The sequence below is a fragment of the Phaethon lepturus genome, unplaced genomic scaffold (assembly GCF_000687285.1).
Source record: "Phaethon lepturus isolate BGI_N335 unplaced genomic scaffold, ASM68728v1 scaffold1331, whole genome shotgun sequence".
NCBI lineage: Eukaryota > Metazoa > Chordata > Aves > Phaethontiformes > Phaethontidae > Phaethon > Phaethon lepturus.
This window is the reverse complement of record NW_010519590.1, coordinates 10,566-35,161: the sequence shown is the minus strand read 5'-3', so window position 1 is coordinate 35,161 and position 24,596 is coordinate 10,566. Positions and strand designations below refer to the sequence as shown.

The following is a 24,596-nucleotide window of genomic DNA, read 5'->3' as shown; positions in this document are numbered from 1 at the left end:
TACCTAGTCCGCCAAAAATATGTGTTAAGGAAAAAAACCCAAACCCCAAACCTGAGCAACAACCCCCATAAACAAACTAAACCTACAGCAACATAGAAGTGCAAGTCAGTCAGAATCAAGACACACCTGTTTTGCACAGTTTCTCATTCTTGGGAGCATGTATATTTCTTCAAGTTCTTTTTGTCTTTCCTCCTCTTCTATTCTTCGCCGCTGGACTTCTGGAATGATTTCTTCCCAATTTCTTGAATTTCTTTCTGGTTCCAACTCAATATCATCTTCATCCATATTGGAAAAGTTGGCCACCTTGTACATCAGAATATACGTATTTTCATCACATCAATATATGACTTTATTTGAAAAAGACTGTGAAACTAACGTTTTAGGAAAAAAAAGGTTCTAGGTGGCATATTTTATGCATTAATATATGCTATTGTTTTATAATATATAAAAATTTATACATACAAAATGCTTCATGAAACACTATCTGTAATGGAAGTAGAAACAGACACAGTTTCCATGCAACATGGGCTAAGATAAGAAAAGAATCTTTTTATTCTTTTAAAAGTTGACTAATATAATATGCATAATATTATATGCCCTGAGAGCTTGATTCTATGATTCTTGTTTAGCTTCCTTCAAAACAGGGCTAAACAACACTTGAATACCTGAGTTAATGTGAAACTATAATAACATAGAACTGACCAAATATTAACATACTATAGAATATTAATATACTATAGAAATCAAAATATGCTGCAAATGAACAATCAGCAGGAGAGCTACTTAATAATCTAAACAAACATATCATGCTCTGTTTTTGGGTTTTTTTGCACCCAAATTATAACACATTTAACTGAAAACACTTAAAATACCTGGGATTCAAGTTTACTTCTGGGCTAAAAGCTATTTCTAGAAGTCATCAACTAAGAAATGCAAACTTCGTATTTTGCATTCAAAGATATCACAGCTGCTTAACAACAAAGGTAGTAAATAAAAACAAAACTACCTAGAATTTTAATCATTAACACATTGATAAATATCTCTTATTTTATTACCAAAATACATCGTGTGTTTGTAAATGTTTATACTGATGGCCAGGTATTATGTACAGGTGAAAAGATATTTTATAAGAAAGAGGTATAGACTTAACGTACTGAGGCATCTATTTCCTAAGAATGAAGAGATGGATAGGTGCAAAAAAGAAAACCAGTACTATTTATAAAGGAAAGCGTAATTACGGCAGGAGGGAGGGAACAGAGCAATACCTTGAACTGTGAAAGCAACTCATCTCCTACAGTTAATGGACCTGGCTCATTTTCCCGAGTTTCAGCCCTCTTCAAGATTTCATCTATATCCATTTCCTAAAAAATAAGTTTCTCTTTACAATGAAATAATTCATACAGGCTTTCAGTTGTTTTATCTATCTAGTCCAGAAACACTACTTACCTGGGGCTCCTGTTCTTCCCCTTCAGGTTCTTTAAAAAGTTCCTCAGCACCAAACTTCAAAATTGCTGATAATTCCTCCTTATTAAAAGGGGTTGAGCTGAAATAAAGGGTGTTTCAGGAAAAACATTTTATCTTAGTAACTTGAAAAAGTTCTCTATAATCATGAGTCAATTAAGCTTTCTTCTTACTGTTAAATAAAAACTATTTATATTTAATAAGCAAATAAAAATCCGCAAAGACAATATAATTTGTGTCTTTACTTATTTAACCTTATTTTGCCTTTCATTAACAAAATGAAATATTTCATTTTTGACTACTTGTCAAATATACTTAAGGGTAACTTGGTATGGAAATAAATACAAATATACCTTGAAGGAGTAGAGCCTGTATGTAGTATGGTTTTCCCTGTAGTGTCCATTCTCTGAATTACTAAATGATCCAACACCATCTTTTTCTTGGCTCTTTCAAGAATATCTTCTTCTACTGATCCTTTTGTGACCAGCCGATAAATATTAACCTATGTATATTTTAATAAAATAAGCAACAACAAGGAGAAATATCAGTCTTCACTACATATCTTCTGAATTTATTGACTAGTTTCAAATATGAAATACTATTTCAATCACCTTACCACAGTCTTTACATAAGCATTTTAAAAAAAATCCAGAGAAATAAACTCTTCACCCTCTTTTTTTAAGCTTCAGTTATGTGACACAAGCATTGCCACAGGCAAAACTGTCATATTTCCAATTATTACTGTATGTCTTCTGCAAGAAAGAAACCTGAAGGGAACTAACAAATATTTAAGGAAGGGTGATAAGCATGATGTAGCAGTTATTTTCTAAAATGACATGATGCCAATGAACGTGGGACAGACAAGACCACAACTCTTCTCCCCCTCCCATCCATATACCACAGGTACTATGTTATCTCTCCATACAGGGATATTTAAAAAAAGAAAGTTAAATGAGCACTACTAACATTTTTGGACATATGCAGCAAGTATTAGTTATTCTCAGAAATACAAGAAGACTGAATAGTGTAGGCAAAGTGGACAGCTATTGTATGGAACCCTCATTCAGGTTTGGAGCTTAAAGCTGAATGTATGTACCTGTTTCTTCTGTCCAATCCTATGCGCTCTAGCCTGTGCTTGTAGATCGTTCTGTGGATTCCAATCAGAATCAAATATAACTACAGTGTCAGCAGATGCCAAGTTGATACCTAATCCTCCAGCTCTGGTAGAGAGTAAAAAGCAGAAATCCTGAAATCATAAGAAATAGTTTTATATACAACAGTTTTAATACTCTTAAAGGAACCAGTATGACACTTGTTTATGCAGCCTGTGGCACAGACTACAAAATACATATTACTACCAATTCCATAACTGTTCTATAGTTAAAGCTTCTTTAAGTATAAAGCAAGCATTGATGTAAATTTCTTTCATAAATAGTTACCAACTTCTCAACAGTTTAAAGGAAGCAGCATCTTACAAGCTCATCACTAACCAAAAATCCCAACCAAACAAAAGACTGGCTAAAAAGTACAAAAACCCCACTGTTAAAACCTTGTATATTACAAAGTCCCTCTCCCACACTCCCTGCCCCAAGCCCTAGAAGACTAAGTAGCCATGCCAGATCAGGAAAGATGCTTAAGCCTACAGGCTGTTCAAGAGACAGGAAGTAAAAGTCTTCTGCCAGCTTCAATGCTATTCAACATACACATGAACAATATGAAAAAGGGATAAGCAATGAGGTGAAAAGCCTGTAGGTCACACAGAATTACTCATTCAAACACAACTATGAAGGACTGTAGAAGAATCTTGAGACATGAAATAAAACAACATTTGATTAAATTCAAGATAAAGTAAAACAGGTTAAAAAAAAAAGTCCCAATTTTCAGTACAGTTTCAGGAAATATCATATCATTACACTCGGAATGAGTCCTGTGAATTGTGTTAGAAATTTCCATGTAATGAAAAGCTCCATAATGGCCAAAAACCATTCAGAATGTTCTGAATTTTTAGGAAAGAACTAAAAAATAAAACTGAGAACATAATTTTGTTGCTGCCACAAATGCATAGTTCATCTCCATTTTTGAAATGGATGAAGTTTAAATTCCTCTTCATCTCAAAAAATATACAGTGTAAGTGTAAGGATTTCAGAAAAAGGCAACAATGTCTATGCTAGAAATTCGAAACAGAATTAACTTCCGTATTTAACTCCATAATGTAAACTTCAGACATTTGTTAAGTCCTTCTCCCTCCATCATTGCAGAAACAAACTCAGCTGCAACTGATAAATACTATCCTTCAATTACCTATTAAAAAAACAAACAAAAACCCCCCAACCAAAATAACATCCCCTCTCCCAAATCTGCCAGTGTAAGATAAAGACTTAAGCTGATCAAAGGTATAGAATGGCTTGCAAATTAGGAATGCTAAATAAGCTACCAATTTTCCAACTCAGAAAAGAAAGAATCTGTAACAGACACTTATGTATTCACAGGTTTCTCACATTGAATGGCTAGAAATCAGTTCTCCGTTATTTCTTCCAGGGCAAGTAAGTAGGTGGCAACACATGAAGATAACAGAAGTCAGATTTGAACCAACCAAAGGTGCTTGTTCATGCAAGGACATACACAAGTTAGTTCTGCCCATTGCCAAAGGATGTTTTTGATGCTAACTGCTTATGTAAGTTCAATGCTCTTGCAAACATTGTTGGGTTAAGTTCTACACAGCAACAAAACTAAGGTTAAGTTTCTGCAGCATTTATACAGTAATTAAAATTACTTTGATAAAGAGCTTTAGAAAAAAAAAAAGGTTATGCATTTCCTACTTAATCTCTTCTTAGAGAAAAAAATTAACAGATGTAAACCTTACAGTCCAGGCAATAACAATTAATTTTCAACCTTATTGATATATTCCTCGCTTTTCTGAGCCTTCATTTTTTGTGTCATTTTTTTAAAGTTTCTTGGGAAAAAATAAAACAGATTCCTTAGGAAAAAAATACCATACCTCTGATCCTTCTGCATTAAAATGATCCAGTGCTTGTTTCCTCAATTCCCCTTTTATTGATCCATCAAGTCTCTTAAAGAGATTGAATATTACAGTTAAAAAGTAATCCTTATACTATATTTGAAATCAGAGCAACTTGAATTCTCAACTGCCAAATTCTCACTGTTATGTGAAGGAAAAAAAAGTAATACAACACAATTTTTCACACAATTTTTTAATTCATCGCTTTCACTTCAAAGTACTGTTTAGCATATCGCAATTGCCAGTCTTTCTAGAAACAAACCCCACATTTTCTTGTATGTTTTCTTAAAGAAAGCAGTAAAGATCACATATGCGCAAAACAGCTGAGGTTGGAAGGGACCTCTGGAGGTCCTCATCTTGTCTAACTCCTCTACTCAGGCAGGGACAGCTAAGGCAGGTTGCCCAAGGTCGTGTCCAGGTGGCTTTTGAATGTCACAGAGGATGGAAATTCCATAACTTCTGGACAACTTGTTCCGGTACTCTGTCACCCTCAGAGTGAAGAGAATATTTTTCTCATATTCAAGATCTTGGCTACTACCACCAAGAGTCTTACCTGAAAGGGAAACTGACGATACTTCAGATACTCTGCCAGGATGTCCAGCATCCTCACCATCTGTGAGAAAATTAGAACTCTGTTGCCACGTTCTCGCAGACGAATCAGTAGCTTGTCAAGAAGGATTAGTTTCCCGCTGCTACGTATTAAATGCTACAAAACCCAAGAAATACATATTACAAAATTAAGTTCATCTCAACACTAATACACACTGCAGCTGGTTAGACAATGCTTAACCCTCTAAGCCTATCAATCAAGTTTCTCAGGCAAGAATAAATGAGAGGAATCTTGTTTATGGTGCTTAACATTCTAGACCACCTAAAGCCTGTAAAACCTTCTGAGCTCCATGGGGAACAACTAAAACAGAAACTCAAGCAAATGTGAAATTTAATGTTGAAAACGTTAGGCCTCTTTAGGTGAAGATGTTTGGGATGGAACTTTGGGGAATGCTAAATTCTGAGTTAGGTGCTTTTATTCTTAATGCCAGAAAGGAGGTGGATATTTGCCACTACACAAACTAGTAGCTTTGAGAAGGTATTTAAGTTATCAACTTGAAAGCTTGCAGAAAAAAAATCATCTTTGGAAACATTTATGTGGGTATAAACTACATCAACAAAAACAGTCGTCTTATCTGTTGCTGTGCTTCTCAACAGTTTTGGTACAAATACTAGTTAACTTTAAAAAAAAAAAGAAACAACAGACCATCTTTGGTAGTGATGATAATTGTTTTCATCTGTTACAACAACAACAAAATCAGACTGAGCTTTGGATGCTTATTGCTTTCATTTCCTTTCACTTTGGTTGTTTGCAGGCATACAGAGAACAGTATGTGATTACAAAAAAAGCTTAAAAGCATTCTGAAGACCACCTTCTATTATCACATAGATTGCTGATGCATCATTGTTAGTCACATGCATTTCCACTTACACTACATTTATGTGCTTAGCTATTTTATTTTACTTAGGTTTAAAATAGTTTGTTTTGCATGAAAATACAGAACCTGTTTCAAACGATTACATTTTTACTTTGACTGTAATTAAAATTGGGGTTATTTTGTCAATTATGTGTCAATTATTCAGATCCAAGTAAGACAAAAATCAATTCGCTTACCCGTAAGACCCAGGATGCATATTTTCCAGAGAACCTGTTTTTTCTTAATATATTTCAGTAAGAATTAATAAACTGCCAGAGCACTATAGAATTGTGTGAATATTACAGATGTAAAACAATACTTGTTTTTAATTATTATTAAAAAGTAATATTACCTGTAAGGCCTCCTGTTTATTATAGAATTCATTATCATCCGGTGGTTTAATGAGGTAGCAATGGTTACAACACTTCTTGAGTTCCATCATGATGTTCAAAAAGCCTGAGGTACTGCCTTTTGAACCCTTACTGAGGGCTTTATAATTCCTAGTTAAAATCCACCTGTGATAGAAGATGTACAATATAAGTAATTTCTAATTATATGTGGACGCAAGACAGACATAAGCTCAACAAGCTAAAGAAAAAAAACAGCTCCCAAAAGAACGTACAAACAGGCCAAACAAAAGAAGTGACATGAACAGACATTAGATCAGTGTAATTTTTGAGCCCTTGCTTCTTCATAGAATTTTGCCATTGTGGAACTCTAGAAGATTCAAGTTCAAATTGTATTATAAAAACTATTATACTTCAGTAAATTGCATGTAGATATATCACTAATACAGAAAAATTTAAAAAGTGTTGTTACTTACTTGTAATATTGCTTCTGCAACGCACTCATTTCCATCCTCAGAATTTGCTCAACTTTAGCAGGTAAAGACTTTTCTACATCCTTTTTAACTCTTCTCAGCAGAAATGGTTCAAGTTCTTTGTGAAGACTTGCATAACCATACTCTCTCCCTTTGCCATGCTCCTCTTCAAAATCTTCCCAGGAAGAAAACCTTCAACATAAAGAATGAGCGCAAAATAGTGACATACTGCTAATGACCTGAGGAAGCAAAATTCAAGAAGAAAGCTAACACAAACACAGAACATGTATACCAGATATACCAGAAGAGCACAAACACATTTGGACTTCTTCCCCACTCCCTTCTGTTCAATTTAACCAATTTCTGAATTTTCATCTCACAAGAAAATCCAAATACTTTGCCTGTAAATAGAAGAACGGCACTTTCCAAAAGCATTTGCAGAATGAAAACTACTAAATTTTAACTTCCCCAGTGGAAACACAACATTTTTCTTTTTATGCAAGTATACTCACCTAGATGGTTGCAGAAATTCCATTATTACATTTATCAAGAGCAGCATGAAAAAACAGCTGCATGGCTGGAGGGTGTGCAAGAGAACAAGAGACTACTTAATATATGTTTTGCAGCTTGTATGGTCTAGCTGAAGTGTAACTATCCTCTCTGTTAACAGAGTAGAACAGACTTAACGATCAAATGAAGAATGGGTACTAGACCATAGTGGCTTTGCTTGTAAGGTTCTGAAGAAGTCAGTAAAATCCATAGCCCAAATTAAATGGAGCTATGGTGCTTGGCATCTACAAGATGTCTAACAGGAATGTGCTCTCACACATGAGCTCTAATTTATCTTGGGTATAAGCAGAGGTCACTACAAAGTAAGGTCAATACAGTAAGTTTACTGTATACAAACCATATGGGAAAACCAGCTATCTGACTGAACTACAGAATATTGAACATCTGGGTACAAATTTGTTTTCATTAATAGTACTAACACAGAAAAGATTCCATTCTATTTCCCCAGAATAAATCCAAATTGTTTACCTCTTACGCTAAGATGAAGCCTTTTTTCCAGGTTCTGACCCATACATCAATCCATCATTTTTGTGGACTGTTAAAATGGGAAAAGGTTACAACTGCTACCAGTGTTATCTGGAGCAGCATGAAAAAAAAAAAAGCACCTACTTTATATAGGATATTTAAATTATCTTTCAGCATGATTCTCTACTTCTGTTGCTTTTCAAATCACTATGCTACTTCACAATAACAAATTGGACCCCAAAAACTGTTAAAAAGAATCATGTAAAACGCTTCCTTACTTTTCTGGCATGATGAAGTGCAACAAAGACCAAAGCTCTTTGAGGGAGTTTTGCAGAGGGGTTCCAGTAATAAGAAGACGATGGTTAGACTTAAAATCTATTAAAGTCTTGTACAGAAGGGAGTCATCATTTTTTAAACGATGAGCTTCGTCAACTCCTATGAACGCCCAATTCAGACCACCAAGGAATGACTTAAAGAAATTAAGGAGGAGATGAACATTATACAAACACACACATTGCATAATTTCCCACATTTTATAATCAGGCTATAAACACCATCATTTCTTGGCTTACTTTACTAAAATATGGACAGCTATATGTTTTTAGTAATAATTATGGCTTTTAAATTTGCCAGATTCAATGAAACGCTATGCAAGCATCCCAAGTTAGTATAAATTAAGTTTAAAAGGAAAATAATGGCCAGAAGTCTGGCCCACATTAATTTTTACATGGAAGAAAATAATATCACTATTGACCTCTTCTTCCCAGCATGTACAAACAAATTCAGTAAAAATGTTCTGTTTCTTTACTACCTATAAAAATTTCCATATATTGTTAGAAGGATTAACAATAACTCTGTGTGCTACTACTATGGAGACAGTATGAATACATGTACACCTACTACTGTATGCACAATAAAAAAGAAAAACTATATGCGATTTCAGAGTTCTGTATCATGTTTGGAGCTAAGGGTTGGGTTCTTTTTCAGTTCCTTGATGGTGGTCTGCAAAGAAGTAGAGTTCTTGAAGTCAGGAAAAGATTATTACAGTAATAAGAATCTCAAGCAAACTGGAGAAAATGAAGAGTTACCCACTTAATGAAATGGAAAAAGGCTGAAAGCCTCACCAGACACAGAGAAAATCTGGAAGTCCTTAAAAAACCCAAACACACACAGAAAACGCCAAAACCCAAACCCCAAACCACACACTGTCATACTTCCAAAAGCAAAAGCTATCACACTGTCCATAAATTTAATGGCCCACAAACCAAATACATGCAAGTCTAAAGAGAGTTCTACACTGGAGAAATGATTTTTATCTCCTTGCAGAAAAGTGTGATTACCTTATCCTTCAGCAAAATTTCATACGTTGTTAGAAGTATGTTAAATTTTAATCGTCTGGTTTGTGGGTGCATCCATTCATGAGTTCTTATCTACAAAAACAATCAGGTGAACCATAAGCTAGGGAAAAAAGATCTTGTTGACTGGCATGAATTTAAGTACTGCCACAATGTAAATATTTAATGACATACAATAACACGATAGCAAAACAGAGGCACAATATATTAACATACACAAGACTGAACTTCCAATCTAAGCACTCAAAAAATATTTTGTTTAAGCTTCTGAATAAACAGTAAAGTACTTCTACAAAACATTTTTTACTTTAATGTGTAAGATTACTAACATTCAGAAAACACATTAAGAAAACAACGTTTCAGGAAATATTAAGATCATGACTGGCTTGCTTACCTATTTATTTTTACTACACCCACCTAAATAATCATATGTCAGAAGATAAGCTGTTTTCAAATGCAAGACTAAATTTTTTAATCCTATTCACTATTAAACAGGAAGGAAATCTTTCACACACATTTGTATCAAATCAAAATCTAAGCTTTCCATCTGCATGTTAAACACACAGTGTTTCAGGAAGTATTTGCTCAGTCCTAACCAAAATACTGGAGATAGCAGAGGACAGGAATATGAAGCCAGTCTTGTTTATCTACAAGCCCTTCCAACAACAAAGAGAAATACTCACCATATTTCTGCTAGTTACATCTCCTAAGTAAACTACAGCATTCATCTGAGGAGCCCAAGTTTGAATCTCTCTTTGCCAAGATGTCAAGGTAGAAAGTGGCACAACCAGCAAAAAAGGCCCATACAATTGATGCTCGTGAAACAGGTAGTTCAGAAAAGAAATTGTTTGTATTGTTTTACCCAGACCCATTTCATCTGCGAGAATACAGCTATTCCCTCTAAAACGAAAATTGGGGGGGGAAGGGGGTGTGATGTTAGAGGAAGAGGGATTGGACAAGAAGAAACTATTTTTTGAGCATAAAACCCACTCATAAAAATTTTCAAGGTCTTGCAACTATACATCTTGAAGAAGTTTATTTCCATTGCTTTTCCATTAAAAAAATTTCCAACCCCCTCCCTTAATACTTTAATTAAATTAACAAAAATAACAAATAACTTGCAAGTATTCCTCATGAGCCTAATTTTAAAAGTATAACACTAATGTTGACATTTTAAAAGACTTTGTGTTTGATTTTCTGGTTTTACTGTTTTGTTTTCTAAAAATATGACTTACCCTCATACGATATTAAAAGCAAAGCAACAGAGCTTAGATGTTTTTTGAGAACAGCCAGGGAATTACACGGTTTGGTACCACTTAGAGCAAAACCACTCCCCTCAGACCTCTACTTTGAGCTTACTGTATGAAACCCTCCACATAAAAAAAAAAAAAAAAAACAAACAAAACAAACAAACAAACAAACAAAAAAAAACCCCACAAAAAAACCCACCACAAAAATCAAAGTTCTACAAATGCTTACAATTTACAAACAGAAAAACTCATTTCAGACTATACTTACTTGCACCATGAGTGAGCAAGCCAATTCAATCCATTTAACTGATAATCTCTTAACTCTAAAGTTTCATGTCCTCCAATGTAAGATGGTTGCTTCTTTAGTGCAACAAACCTTGGCCTCTGTTTTAGAGCCTGTCAAAAGAAAATTGATCTTCAGTCCTGCTACTGACTGAAGTTTCCAAAATATCTTCCTATAGAAAAAATAGCAGTAGTGATCTACTGGGTCACCAAGTCTAGTTTTTATCCATCAATGAAAACTAGGCCATAAAAAAACACCAGGCAATTTGCAATTGAAATTAGGTTGACTGCTAATCTAAATTTCACAGGGGAAGTAAATATAACTCATTCAAAGTTTACTTTTAAAATAAACTACAATACTAAACAAGCCCACCTTTGAATGCTAGTAAAAATGCAGGCTACTAGCATTTACAAAAACCTATGCTCAATAGTGATATTTTCCGTATATATTACTATATCATTACTACTATTCTGAACAACCTTCAGAAATACTTCATAATATGTATCTTATCTCCGGATTCATTGAAGATTTTCATATTTTTACTATCGCAACTGATGTGGTGGCTTGAACCTGGCTGGCACTAGGCTGCCACCCAGTTGCTTACTCACTCCTCACCCCAGCAGGACAGGGGAGGGAACTGAAAGAGCAAAACTGCAAAAAACCTGTGGGTCGAAATAAAGAGTTTACTAGGTGAAGGAAAAAAACCCCAACCAACCAAAACAAAAATGCACATCAAAAAAAACCCCACAAGTGACAGAAAAGAATTCACACATTAACTCACCAGCAGGCTGATGACCAGCAAGTCTCTGAGCAACAGCCACCTTCAAACACCCTGCTCAGCCCACCCAGTTTTATTGCTGACCATGACATTACCATGGAATATCTCTTTGGTCAGTTGGGGTCAGCTGTACGGCTGTGTTCCCTCCCAGCTCCTTGCCCATCCCCAGCCTACTCATGGCGGGGAGGGCCCAGCAAGAAACAGAGGTCTTGCACTGTCTAAGCACTGTTCACCAACAGCCAAAACACTTAATGTGTTATCAACACTGTTGATAACAAAACACTTAATGTGTTATCAACACTGTTGAGGTCACAAATCTAAAACAGGCCATACAGGCTGCTATGAAGAAAATTAACTCCATCCCAGCCAGATATAGTACAACTGATTATAAATGCACTGCAAATTACATTCTCACCTTGCAGTCCTTAAAAGGAGTGGTCTTGGATTGATTTCTGCTAAAGTACTCATCAATGCGTGCTTGAAACTTTTTGGAAATGAGCGCACCGTCTTCCCAGCTACATTCTGAATAAGGCAGACCCTGCCATTTACAATAGTAGTCTGGATAACCAGCTGCTGATTTCTGATTTGAATGAGCTGCAGAAATGCACCAGAGATATCTGATCAGCATTTTACTTCTGTATCTTATGAAAACATTCATTTTAGGTAATAAGATGACATAAGCTACCTTTATAGCACAGACAGTATGACAACTTTTCTCTTTACCCAAAGTTTTCTTTTGGATTATGAAGTTAGTGATATTCATATTCTAAACTTCGCAACTACAAATGCAAGACAAAAGCAGTGAACATATAGAATTCTCAATGCTATTTTGTGTGCATAAGTTTGTAACATACCAATTATTCTTTCCACTATCTGATATTGTTTATGTAGATCATCTGTAAGCTCCTGCTGGCAATTGTAATATTCCACATCTTCTGGAGAAGCGTTTTTCAACCTGTAACGGGAGTTAATTTACAACACTTCTTACACTACATAGTTCTAAAACTAAGAAAATTTGGCAACTCTAAAGCTCTGAATGTAAGCATCACAGATATGTTGCTTACAAAGCTTCTTTGAAGGGACAACTTAGAAATTCCTACTACAAAATTGTTACGTCTGGCCTAGGTGCCTCATCATTAATTACTGAGAATTCTTATCAAGAGACACAACTACTACAGCTACAAGCGGTACTAGTCATGCAGCTAACTCAGAATACCTATTCTCAACAATAAGTAGTGTACTTTACAGGGTATTTTGATGGAATAGTACAATTCAGGGTAGCTCACTCTGTAAGAATACATGTTACAGTAAGTTGCTAAAAATCCCACCAGTATTCACTGATACTAATAGAAATGAATACAAAAAAGGTGACTTTAAAATGTATGGATTTTTCTTCAGGTTTTTGTTCTCAGGCTTATCCTCAGGTTTGAGTCGAGAAAACTGAATTCTTGAAGGTTATCTGAAATGGCTAATGCACCAAGAAAACATTAATCTCTGCAGCAATTCCTGAAGAACTCTGATCAAAATGTAACAACAAAATTAGTAGTAGGTATGATTTGTTATTTAAACACTACCCACCTTATTAAAATTCCACTAATAACACACACACACTAAAATCAGGTTCAGAAGATTGTCTTACAGGAACATGTTAAGGAGACTTCAACTTATAAAGTTCTCGTCTTCCTGTTGCATAGACACCTGAAATTATGCCCTCAAAAAGAGGTAACGGGTCTCAGAAACACAACAGAACATCTACACTGTTACAAAATAAGTATCGCAGAAGTCTACATAAAAATACTCACCATCGTTTTGTTTCCTGATCCTTTTTCTTGTAGTTGTCCAATTTCTTCATTCCTTTAACATTTTGTTGCTTCAGCGTTTCCTCAGTTTCCCAAGTGTTATGGATGTGTGACCAACCTTTCCATTTAATAAGATACTGTATTTCTCCTGGCTCCTTTGACTTTTCAAATCCAGCATTTGGGTCACCGTCTGCCTCAACTGCATAAATGGTGGTTGCAGCACCCGTGGCTGAGAAAGAAACCACATCATAAGCCTTAATTAATTGTGCATTGTCACCAGTTAACCAGTAAGAAATGCAGTGTAGTAAGCAATTAGTGATACTTTTAGATGAGTATATACTTGACTAGTATCTACAGCTCTCATGCCATTACTCTTATTTGAACGTTTGTGATGTAGATGTGTTAACACATGCACAAGTAGTCAAAAGAGAATCAAAAAGGCAACCAAAACTTCTGCAGCTAACCTACAATATCTTATCTTTTCTCATGAGAATTTTCTTTGCATTCCTAGTTCTTAAAAGTGATCACGAGGGAATGCTCTACTAATGCTGCTTGTCATTTTCTGTTACATTCATCTCTGAGTGTACAAATGACATTTGACATTATGTGTGGTCAGCCCTGAAAGGATACTATAAAACTATTTCTTCCTACACAGGTTTTACTACTTTTTCTGCCTTTGTTATCTTACCTGGGAACATTTTTAATTAAGTATAGTCTGTATCACAACTGAAGCATACTTAGCAGCAGGAAACAGGCTCATTTCTGTGGGGACAGCCAGGTCAGGAAATGAGCCCAGCAAGCTGCAGGGGTCAAATAAAGCAACAGAGAATGGCAACAGCAAAAGACAGCACAAAGCAGCAACATCATCTGGCCAGGAAGAATATAAGAAGCTTAGTTCCAAAGACTTTGACCATTGCAGTAACTATGCATTGGAGCAGGATACGCTAGAATTTGGGATAGCATAGGAGACTAACATTGAAAGGAAGAAGAATGCAAGTTCTGAGATGGGTCAGAAACTTTAGAGATTGGGTATAACTAATGGAGAAAGGTTACTTGCAACTTCAGGTTGCACTCTGAAGTGCAAGGGCCCCAGGAATTGAGTTGGGGTACTGCATTCTATTGAGACAATTTGTACAGCAATAACTGAAATCATAACCTCAGTGGTTCAGCCTTGCCAACACCATCTTTCAGGGTTCAGGTTACTAGTCAGCTCTTCTATCTAGTCCACTTTCTCCACTCCACTTTATGTAATTTATACTGATAAAAGTATCCCTGAACTGTACGAACAGTGGTGTAACAATATGGTATGCCTTTATGCAACATGGAGCTATTTTCCACTTAATTTGTTTTTTGTGCTTAGGTTTGCAATTCTACATTTTATTTTGCAAACACCTAGAAGGGACTTTAAAAAGGAACATCCTTTTGAATATGAAAGACAAAACAAGATGACTTTTTGGTAACTTTAAAATTTTTGCTGTTTATAAATGTCACAGGTGACCTACAGTTGAAAATGTTTGCTGAAGTTGCACCACAATGCACTCCAGGATCTTAACAACACTGACCAAAAAAAAAAAAAATTACCTCCTTTTCGGCCAACTCTACTATCCATGAACTTCTCTATAGTTTCAAATTCATCTTCTTCAGTTTGTGGGACATCTTCTCCATAAACTTCCAGCAAATCATCAGAATCTGTCTTGGTTTCTTCAGCTTCTTTGTAACTAATGTTGACTGTTGCCTGGCGACGAGATCCTCTCTTATCATAATCATCCTCCTCTTCCTCCTCTTCCTCCTCCTCATCCTCCAATGAATCAAGTTGCCTCTTTTTTGGTCCTGCATTCTTCTTCCCACTTTTGGGCTTAATTCTTGAAGACAATAAGGTATCACACAACAATGATGTCTCAACAGGGACAACTATAAATGTTCTGTATTGCTTTCTGAATACATGTATTTCATGAATGCTCAGTTACTCCACTTTCAGTTACAGCAGACAGGAAAAAGCATTCACTAGAAAGCATTAGTATATTAACACCTTATGTAGCTTTAAAAAAACGCTTAATGTTTTCATTTGCATCTATAGTCGTTATAGTAGTAGTAAATATTCAACTGCTTATTAGAAATAGTACCAGAGTATCAAAATGACTGACTTCTTACCTGCTTGGAGGTTTCCGGCTTTTGACCTTGTTTTTTGGCTCATAGTCAGATTCACTTTCTTCACAACTGCTCTTCTCCCTATCTTCCTCTGATTCAGAATCAGAACCAGTTCCCGATACTGACCCTGATCCTGACATTTGCCAGTCTTCACTGTATAATATATTGAAAGACAAGAGAGTAACATAATTTTTTTTTTTTTTAAATCAGGCATTCATCCACAGGTATCTGCTGTAATTTCAATGTTTTTCACAGAAATAAGAATCTTCTAAAAGTTATTTCAGCTGATGAGAGAGAAAATTGTCATCAATGAATAGCAGGTAAGTAAAAATGCCCAATGGCTTCAAAGGGACTTAGACTACGTTTTCTGTTATCGAGAGGTAGATTTAAAATCCAAAATGAAACAAAAATCTGGACTTCTATATAAATTTCAGCATGAAGAAATGTATTAACATGACATTAAGAAACCAAAGCACCTAACAAGCCTAACTGGAAAGATGTGTATTTATCAGAACTTACACATAAAGCCCTGTCATACTATATTCTGTAGAATCTAATGCCTATGGTACCTGTGGCCCATGTGAGGAATTGGCAGCTTTGGCACAGGAATCAAAAAATAGAGGCAGATTTGAGAAATGTCCAGAAAACCTTAAATTGGAGCAACCTGTTAAGTGGCACTGGCTCCCAAAAGCTCCTACTGAGCTCCCAGATCACTGCTTCACAACCAGGCAAGATACTGAGTAAGACACCTGTGACAGAGCAGTAGGATCTCCTTGTTCCTGCTTAACAGAGATCTACTTTGCCACAGGAAAGATGTACCCACTGATGGACAATATCCTGCTTCAAACTCTGACTTTATACAGGCAAATTTACTCTTAATAGCTTCATGAAAAAGAAAGGAAAAAAACAAAGTCTGGTATACATTACTGAAACATTGCTAGGTCTTTATACTAACATCAAGTTTAAATCTAGTTAACTGAAGTGCTAAAGCAGTAGCAATGCTCAAAACCGAATATTAACAAGAAATCTGTTCCTTAAATTTACAATCAGGAAGCCTAGGAATTACTGCTTCTCCTTCTTCCAGGACATTGGGTCCTGGAGGAAATTACATTCCCACTGTTCCAGTCATCCAAGACAAATACATATACATGTCTATTGTACAGGTGGCACACAGCCAATGGTACAGAATGTCTTATTAAAATACTTTTTCTGCAAACAGTAAAGTAACAAAATAACAACATAAATCCATGACCTGTGTTTATTTGGAAATATTAAAACCAGATATAAAGCACCATTCTCTAAGGCTTGATCATGTACCAAGCTATAGATCAAGAAATCTCCAATATTCATGTCAGATAACAACTTCAGACATACTTGTTCAGAAGAGCCATAGGACAGAAATTCAAGCACTGGATATATGATTTGGTTATGGGTTCCTAAACTGAAACATCTTTTCTGTAATGGACTATGCAATTATATGCCATCAAATTCTTAAATAACAAAAAACTGGTAGTAACAGCTCATTGCTAGGAAAAAATACCATTTTGCATAGTTAGCACTTTTTTTTTTTTTCACTCCCCCTTTTTTTTTTTTCAACTACCATTTCTTTAAGATATTACACTGGTAACACTGATAACCCTGAACACTGAGGCAATTCATGAACTGGGAGAAGAGGAATGACAGAACTGTTCAATTTCTACACACCATTCATAAAAAACACAGGTCACTGCCTCTCACTGCCACAATAACAACGTATAATCCTTTTCACAAACTTCTTGATCTATCATTTAGAAGAAGCTTATTTTCAATTAGTAATTACTGACTAGCAAAGAATTTTATCAGAACTATAACAACTTTTAAACACGTCTGAGGGAAAGAAAACCAACAAAACAAAACAAAAAGAATCTGGCATTAACTGAAGAATTCTAACTTAAATTTGTTCTGAAACAACCTACTTAAGTAGTTTTCCATTTCTACAAGAATTTTTATTTTTGAGCTGAAGGCCATTCCTAAACTGCAACAAGGTATTTTAATAATAAAAGCACAAATGTTTTTGAACAATACTGCAGACTCTTTTGCTCAGAAATAAATATGATATAGATGTTCCTTTGAGAGTTTACTTTAAACATTTATCAAAATTGGAAATGCAAGATCAAGATGAATTAAAAAGGCAACTTAAACATGTCAAGTGTGGAGAAATGAACCATGAATTATGAGCATACATCACTATGACAAAACAATTGTGTGATATAACTTATGAAATATCTTACTCTCTATGTTTTTTTGTCTTGGTTTCACTGGATGAGTCATCTGCAGAATCTTCGCTACTTGATGGGTCCTGCGGTGAATAAAAAAAGCCAAAAAACTCATTATTACGAAAAGAATGAAGTACTTCTAACTGAAGTTAGAAAAGCTGAATTAAAAAGCTGAATTAAAAAGCTGAATCAGCTCCCACTTTTAAACTGGAGGCATATTATTCATGTTTTACCCTCTTCATCCCCTGCAGTGTAGCTGTTAATGCAGACTTAGTTAAGGACTGTTATTGTTTTTGGTTTTATCCACCTGTGAACACATTGTGCCAACACAGCTCTAGAGAACATCACAAAAAACCCTGTCTTAAAAAATAACCATTGTGCCTACATAAAAACAGCCATGGTTTAAGTTGCCCCAAGTTAATAAAGATAACGATTCTTTGAAAATCCTAATAAAATCTACTACCCTCAGGAGCTTTCTCAGCTTCCATATTCTTTCACACTTAAACACCAATTTAAGAAAATTTCAAGACGAGCATGTTTCTTTGTGTTCAAAGAAAAACAAAGAATCCTCTTAAATTTAGATTTTTCTAAAACCAATCTCATCAGGATTAAGTTTAGATCTAGATTAAGTTTTATCCTGAAAAACACCTTTCAAAAAGAGAGTACTTAACAATAGCTGTAAATTAGTGTTTTAATGATGATATACCAGACAAAAAACAGAAATCCAAGCAAATGAGTGTGACTACACTGCATAGTTTTTGTAATGAAGGAAAAAATGTCTGCTTTAGAAATGAATTCCATTTCATAGTCCCTAGTATCCTTACAAGATGTTCCTACTGCACAAAGCCAATGCTTCTTTAGCCTATGATTTAGGTTTTAAAATACCTGGAATACAAGTGTCGTTCTTAAAATACAAGAATTCTTTTGTAGTAACCGTTACAAAATTTGCAAAAATACAGTTTTCTAATCCATGGTATTTTTGATAAACCACAGCAGCTACCCTTACACAGAAACAAGTTGAAAAAAACTTTTAGCATTTTTAACTGTCTTTACAAAACTCAAGAATTCAAAAATACAATGCAAGTCAGTACTGTGTGGCTTGAAAATTCTGTCCATATATCACAGAATACCTATCTAAAAATACCACATAAATCGAGGTTGCTATAATTTTGGCACAACTCACTTAGAAAACAGGTAACTAGAGATATTTTTACTTTTCCTTATAAAAATGTCCGTTATTTGAATGTTACTTTTATAGACTAAAACCAGACTTTTATGCACAAAGAGAATATAACTTGGCTTTACATAATTTTATTCTAACATATGAGACAATGAGATGGGCATGTTTACATTTTTAATATCTAAATGATGTTATTCACCTCTTCTGAACCACTGTCTGATGAGGCTGCCTTTTGTTGTTGCTGTTGCTTCTTAAGAACTGCTGATCTTTGCACAGCAAGTATACTTGGACTAGACTTCCAAAACTGAACAGAAACGGAGATGCAAGAGTCAGTTAAACATACTGAAAGTCTCCAGTTTACCACATATTTACTTTTCCTGAGTAGCATCACTATTAAGATTAATCTTATTTTTATCAATTAAAAAAATTCATTACAAAATACTGCATGCACGAATAGTATCGGAGAGCTTTTTAAAGTAGTAAGATTTTTGAAGAACACAATGTTTTATAGTAACTGCCAGAACAATTTCTACAGCATGTTTAACTGTAATTGTGTAGGTGTTGTTAATGTAAAACATTTATAAAGTATTTAAAACATTTTAAACTGATCCAGTTAATACCTTTCAGAAAACTTAGCTAATACGTTTGTTTCATACAGTAATACTGAAGTTCATGAACAAAAATATTAACAGAGAATCCCTAACAATCTTCAATTCTTGTGGTAACTAATATACAGCTACATTTCATAAATATGGTGTACTACCCAAATTAAGTTCATGTAACACAGGAGAGTGCAGGTAATTTTGGCCAAATGGATTTAAGAGATTTCTAAACACCACTTTTTCCCGAATTTAGCTGACTTACAGGTAAAGAAAGCCAACTATGTAAGCTTGAAATTTTTATACAATCATTTATTGATAAAAAGAAACTAAGCATTAGAGAAACAATATAAAAAACAGAATTTCAGAAATAACAACTTTATGTGTGCCTTTGTCTTCCATAAATTCCAGTAAATTGGTGTGTGCTTCTGCATGATGAAATTTAGGTAGGCATTTAACTCAAAATACTTATAAATTTGAGAGTTTTAAAAGCGTCAATTCAAGTACTTATTAATGAGAAACTTATCCCAATGTTTAAGACAGCTAAGCACATGCATTCATTAACCTGACCAAGTTAAAATCTAATTAAACACTTCATTTCCTCTTTTTATTCTTTTTTTTTAAAATGAAAACAGCTCTTTAAACTAACTGCACAGAGTGAGTTTTTAATTTTTTTTTCCCCTCACAAAGGGTTCATTTATATGTTTTGTTTACCTCAGATTCATCAACTTTTGGCGGTTTAGCTTGAATTTGTTTATTCTCTCTAGATGCGTCAGACTCTGATTCTGACTGAGTGCCTGACTCCGAACCAGAGTCAGAGTCACTGCTGCCTGATTGGCTGCTGCTTCCGTCACTACTGCTTCCACAGCTTGAACCAGATCCAGAACCTGATGCTGACCCAGAATCGTCATCTGATTGGCTGCAATGAGAAGTTAGTAGGATATTACACAATTGCCAAAGTAACAGGATTAAAAGAACAGAAGTTGCCTTCGCTTCATCTATAAATCAACTGTTAAGTTAGACCAGACAAATGGGTAGCACACAAATGGATGCAGTTAATTAAATAAGCTGAGATGAATAAAGTTAAAAATAAACATGAAATCAGAATTTACAGTGTGATCAGATACTCTTTGTGAAGCCTAAAAAACCAAGATAAACCAAGAACATTCAAATTCATAGGGAAGAGTCAAGCAGGGAAACAGAATTGGTAGAAATGTTTTTTACCCACGCAAACTTTCCACCCCTAATCCCTCCAAAATCCTTGTTTAGCTCCATCAAAACCCATATATACATACACATCTCTTAACAGTTAAGTCTACTCCAGAAAGACCTGTCCAACTAAAATATAAAAGATTGATTTCAATCTTTATAGATCAGTACTCCTTAAAAAAAAAAAAAAAAGTAACTTAGAAGCACATATCTCGCTCTCAAAAAAAAAAGCTATGCAGACTCTTTATGTTAAAATAACAGCAGCAAAATTCCCCATGCAGACATCTCTGAATTGTCACTGATGGTATGACTTGTGCCAAGATGCCTTCCTTGGCATATACTTGAGCTGCCAGATTATTACACCTGTGTATTAATTTTAAACCAGATTTAAACCAGATACTTAGAAACCACAATAATTAAAGAGAAATATTTATTTCATGACCATTCACAAACTTACAAATATTTGGTTTTCTACAACAACTTCACAAAGAAGCTGAGTTAAAATCTTAATAAGATTGCTTGTTAGGTTAATACTACCCTATTTCAAAGATACCATGAGAAAAAACATTGGAATTACACCACCACAGAGCAAAATAATTTCACATTAGGTACACATTGAAAAGAGGGTAAACAAGCCAGAATCAAAAATGATACAACCAAAAGCTGTATCAAAATCTAGCCGATCTCTACCAGCACAATTCAGTTGGCTGACAGTCAGCTGGAGATGGGGTGGTGCGGGGAGAGCGCAGACAGAACATCCTCTGCCCTAGAACATACTTAATTGACAACATTTTAAAACCAGAAAACAAAGTAAAATCGTTCCTCTTTCTGCTTTTGCTAACACCAACAAAACTGTACCAGTAAAGAAGAAATTAAGCTATTTATAAACAAACTCCTGTAGCCTGCACCTCAATTAGCTCTCTGCAAACTGTCAACTTTGAAATAAAGAGAAACAAACAAGACTGTGGTGAAGCTTCCTTGTTCTGAAGGGGGAGATATGGAGAAACACACAGCTGCTGGGTTTCCTTGCACCTGCCTAGAGGAAAACTGGGAAGCAACAAGCCTGCTCCCAAACTTCCTATTTCAGTCACCAGAGGCTTACTTCAGGCATGGTGCTATAACATTAACCTCACTTGCCAAATAAAGCAGGGCACCTGCTACAGAATATGACCAGAGTTTAAACTGTTTACCAGAAATTAATGGCACTCCATGACAATCTTCCGGAAAGACTGTAACTGTAGTAGTGTTCTTGTACACAAATGTTACCTTACCTTTAACGCTGAGTAAATCAGACCACTATAAACCAACATCATTTCTCAGCATAACAAAGTGCCATAAGTAAATGTCAAGGGGACTGTGGCAGTCAGCACTAAGTATAAATGAAGATAAATCGAAGAAAATTCAGCATAGAGAAACCTTGACACACAAGTAAATATCAGCCAGACAAGTCCCAGTGACAAAAAGCTGAAAAAAATGTGTAAATTCTACATAACCTTGGAGGAAGGGAAGGGAATCAAATACTTCTACGCAGGACAAGGCTTGCCCAAAGAGGGCAAGAATAATGTGGATTACCAAATGTAAAAAGAGTTGCAAAGCACTAAGCCATGAGGATGGTAATTAACTTCCCATACAGCAGTAAACTATTTCATACATCCTATATAGTGCTAACCATAGGTTCAATTGCACATAGAGCCAGAGGCAACCAAAACAAAGCACCTCTTTTCTAAGGGAAACTGACGCTGGAGTAAGCCATCTCGGTCAAACTATCTGCCAAAATTATAAGAAACATGTAACCCGCTACAGGAGAGAATGGTGGAGAGACTAAAGGGGGAAAAAAAAAAAATCCAGTTTACTTATCACATCAGTTAGATTCATAGTTGATGGGAAATTTTAAGTGTCTTGATGTGCTTTCACACAGGAATTAAGTAGCAGGTTCAAAAGCAATGGGATTGAAATGGGGGCGGGGGGGGGGGAGTCTAACAGATAATGCTAGTTCTCTGGAGTTGGATTCAAAAATCCTGACTAATTCCAGATCTTTTTCTTTATGAAGAGATCATCTAGCTATCATCTAAGGTCTCTGTTAAGTAATACCAACCTGTCAACAGATGTGATTCATACAATATTCAATAGTCAGACAATACACATAGACTCCTTATCTCACCAACTAGCTCCCAACAAAGCTAGGAATCTAGGAATGGATTTCTATTAGGCTTATGAGTAGGACCAGGAAAGCAAGAGCTATTTCATAAACCCTGTTTCCCACAATAAATTGGCCTGATTTGGACAAGAGAAGACAAATACAAACCAACTGCATAACAACTAACAAGAGTAACAATCTTAAAATCAATATTCAACCACACTACTAATAAATGCAAGACAAATGCAAATACAAAACAAACCTGCCGGTAGAAATAAAAGGGATGGGAAGAGAAAGAAAAGAAATGACAAGAAACAAGAAGAAAGAGCAAATACTAATGTTCATCACAACTGATTTAGGGCTGCCTTAATGATACCACGTATGAAAGACAATGCAGGATCACTACTGTAGACTAGCAGCTAATTGGTACACAGAACAGACAAAACCAGAAAAATAAAATTTAAAGGCCATAGTACCAATAACGTCTTACTAAGCTTTCTTATCCTACAGTGTTAAATCAGCACAAGGAAATGGGAAAAGACAAACTGAGTAGCAGCAAGTAATTTTAAAACTAGGGAAACATCAAGAACTTGCTAATACATTTATCATCTTAAGATGCTGTGGCAGTATTCATACATGCTTAAAAATAGTTTGAAATTAACTAATAAAAGGCATTATAGGAGTTCATGCACGCAAGACTAGTCTATGTTGGGCAGAGCTTACTTCAGCTCTAATTATCCAAATTAATATAGATGTGTGAAAACTACACTAAAGTTTCTTCCTGTATACTTGCTCATGTGCACCACATACTCCCAGAGTTCTCGATGCAACTCCAGCGCATACAAAAAAATAAGTAAGATTAACAGGTATGACTTCCTTTCTGCTGAATTGTGAGGACCTTTCCTGTTCCCCGGCCACAGGACAAGTAACTGATAAGCTCTATGAGGACCACCAACGCACGTTTATTTCATCCTGTCCTTTCATATGATGTTTCAACCTAAGCTTCAGCATGACGCTGACTTGAGGGCACAACCTATACAAAGACAGTACTATGACCCAGCAACCTAAAACCCTTGTTTGCAAAGGATGTAAGAAATGGTGTAATACGTAAGTTCTGCATAAACATATGCAATAAAGACACATTGTGGATTGTTTAGACAGTACTGAGCAGCACTGTGTGACATGTAATAATCTGTAACACACCAATAGCTTCAACAGTCCGTACATCAAAGGAGCTTCCTCTGAGAAATTTAAAGGAACAGTGATGGGGAACACGAGGCAAAACACACACCATACAGTAAGAGCTACAGATTAAGTGCTCAGTTTTTAGGATTAAAAATATTTTCAAAATTAGAGAGAAAATTGGTATTCATCCTGGTTTCAGACAGGATAGAGTTAGTTAATTTTCTTCACAGAAGCTAGTGTAAGGCTATGTTTTGGATTTGGGATGAGAAAATGTTGATAATGTGCGATGTTTTGGGTTGTTGCTAAGTAGTCAAGGATAGTCCAGCTTCTTGTGCTGGCCTGCTAGCAAGAAGGCTGGGCATGCATGGGAAGCTGGGAGGGGACACAGCTGGGACAGCTGACCCAGGCTGATCAAAGAGATATTCCATACCATATGATGTCATGCTCAGTATATAAAGCTGGAACAAAGAAGAAGCAAGGGGTGGAGGGACATTTGTAGTTATGGCGTCTGTCTTCCCAAGAAACCATTACGTCTGATGCAGCCCTGCTTCCCTGGAGATGGCTGCACCTGTCTGCCAATGGGAAGCAGTGTTTTAATTCCTCATTTTGCTTTGCTT

General features: G+C 35.5%; 1 protein-coding gene across 1 annotated transcript; it reads right to left on the bottom strand.

Moving 5' to 3' along the window:
• Positions 1 to 105: 105 nt before the first annotated feature.
• Positions 106 to 20,367, bottom strand: CHD1 (chromodomain helicase DNA binding protein 1; the record flags this gene model as incomplete). Its single annotated transcript, XM_010297084.1, has 21 exons — positions 106 to 303; positions 1,266 to 1,361; positions 1,447 to 1,543; positions 1,815 to 1,963; positions 2,558 to 2,707; positions 4,460 to 4,531; positions 5,034 to 5,186; positions 6,299 to 6,461; positions 6,770 to 6,958; positions 8,080 to 8,270; positions 9,142 to 9,231; positions 9,840 to 10,056; positions 10,675 to 10,802; positions 11,883 to 12,061; positions 12,322 to 12,422; positions 13,270 to 13,495; positions 14,848 to 15,128; positions 15,418 to 15,567; positions 17,685 to 17,752; positions 19,049 to 19,153; positions 20,163 to 20,367. Coding segments are annotated over 21 exons (3,208 nt in total), but the record flags the coding sequence as incomplete, so codon positions are not given.
• Positions 20,368 to 24,596: the final 4,229 nt, after the last annotated feature.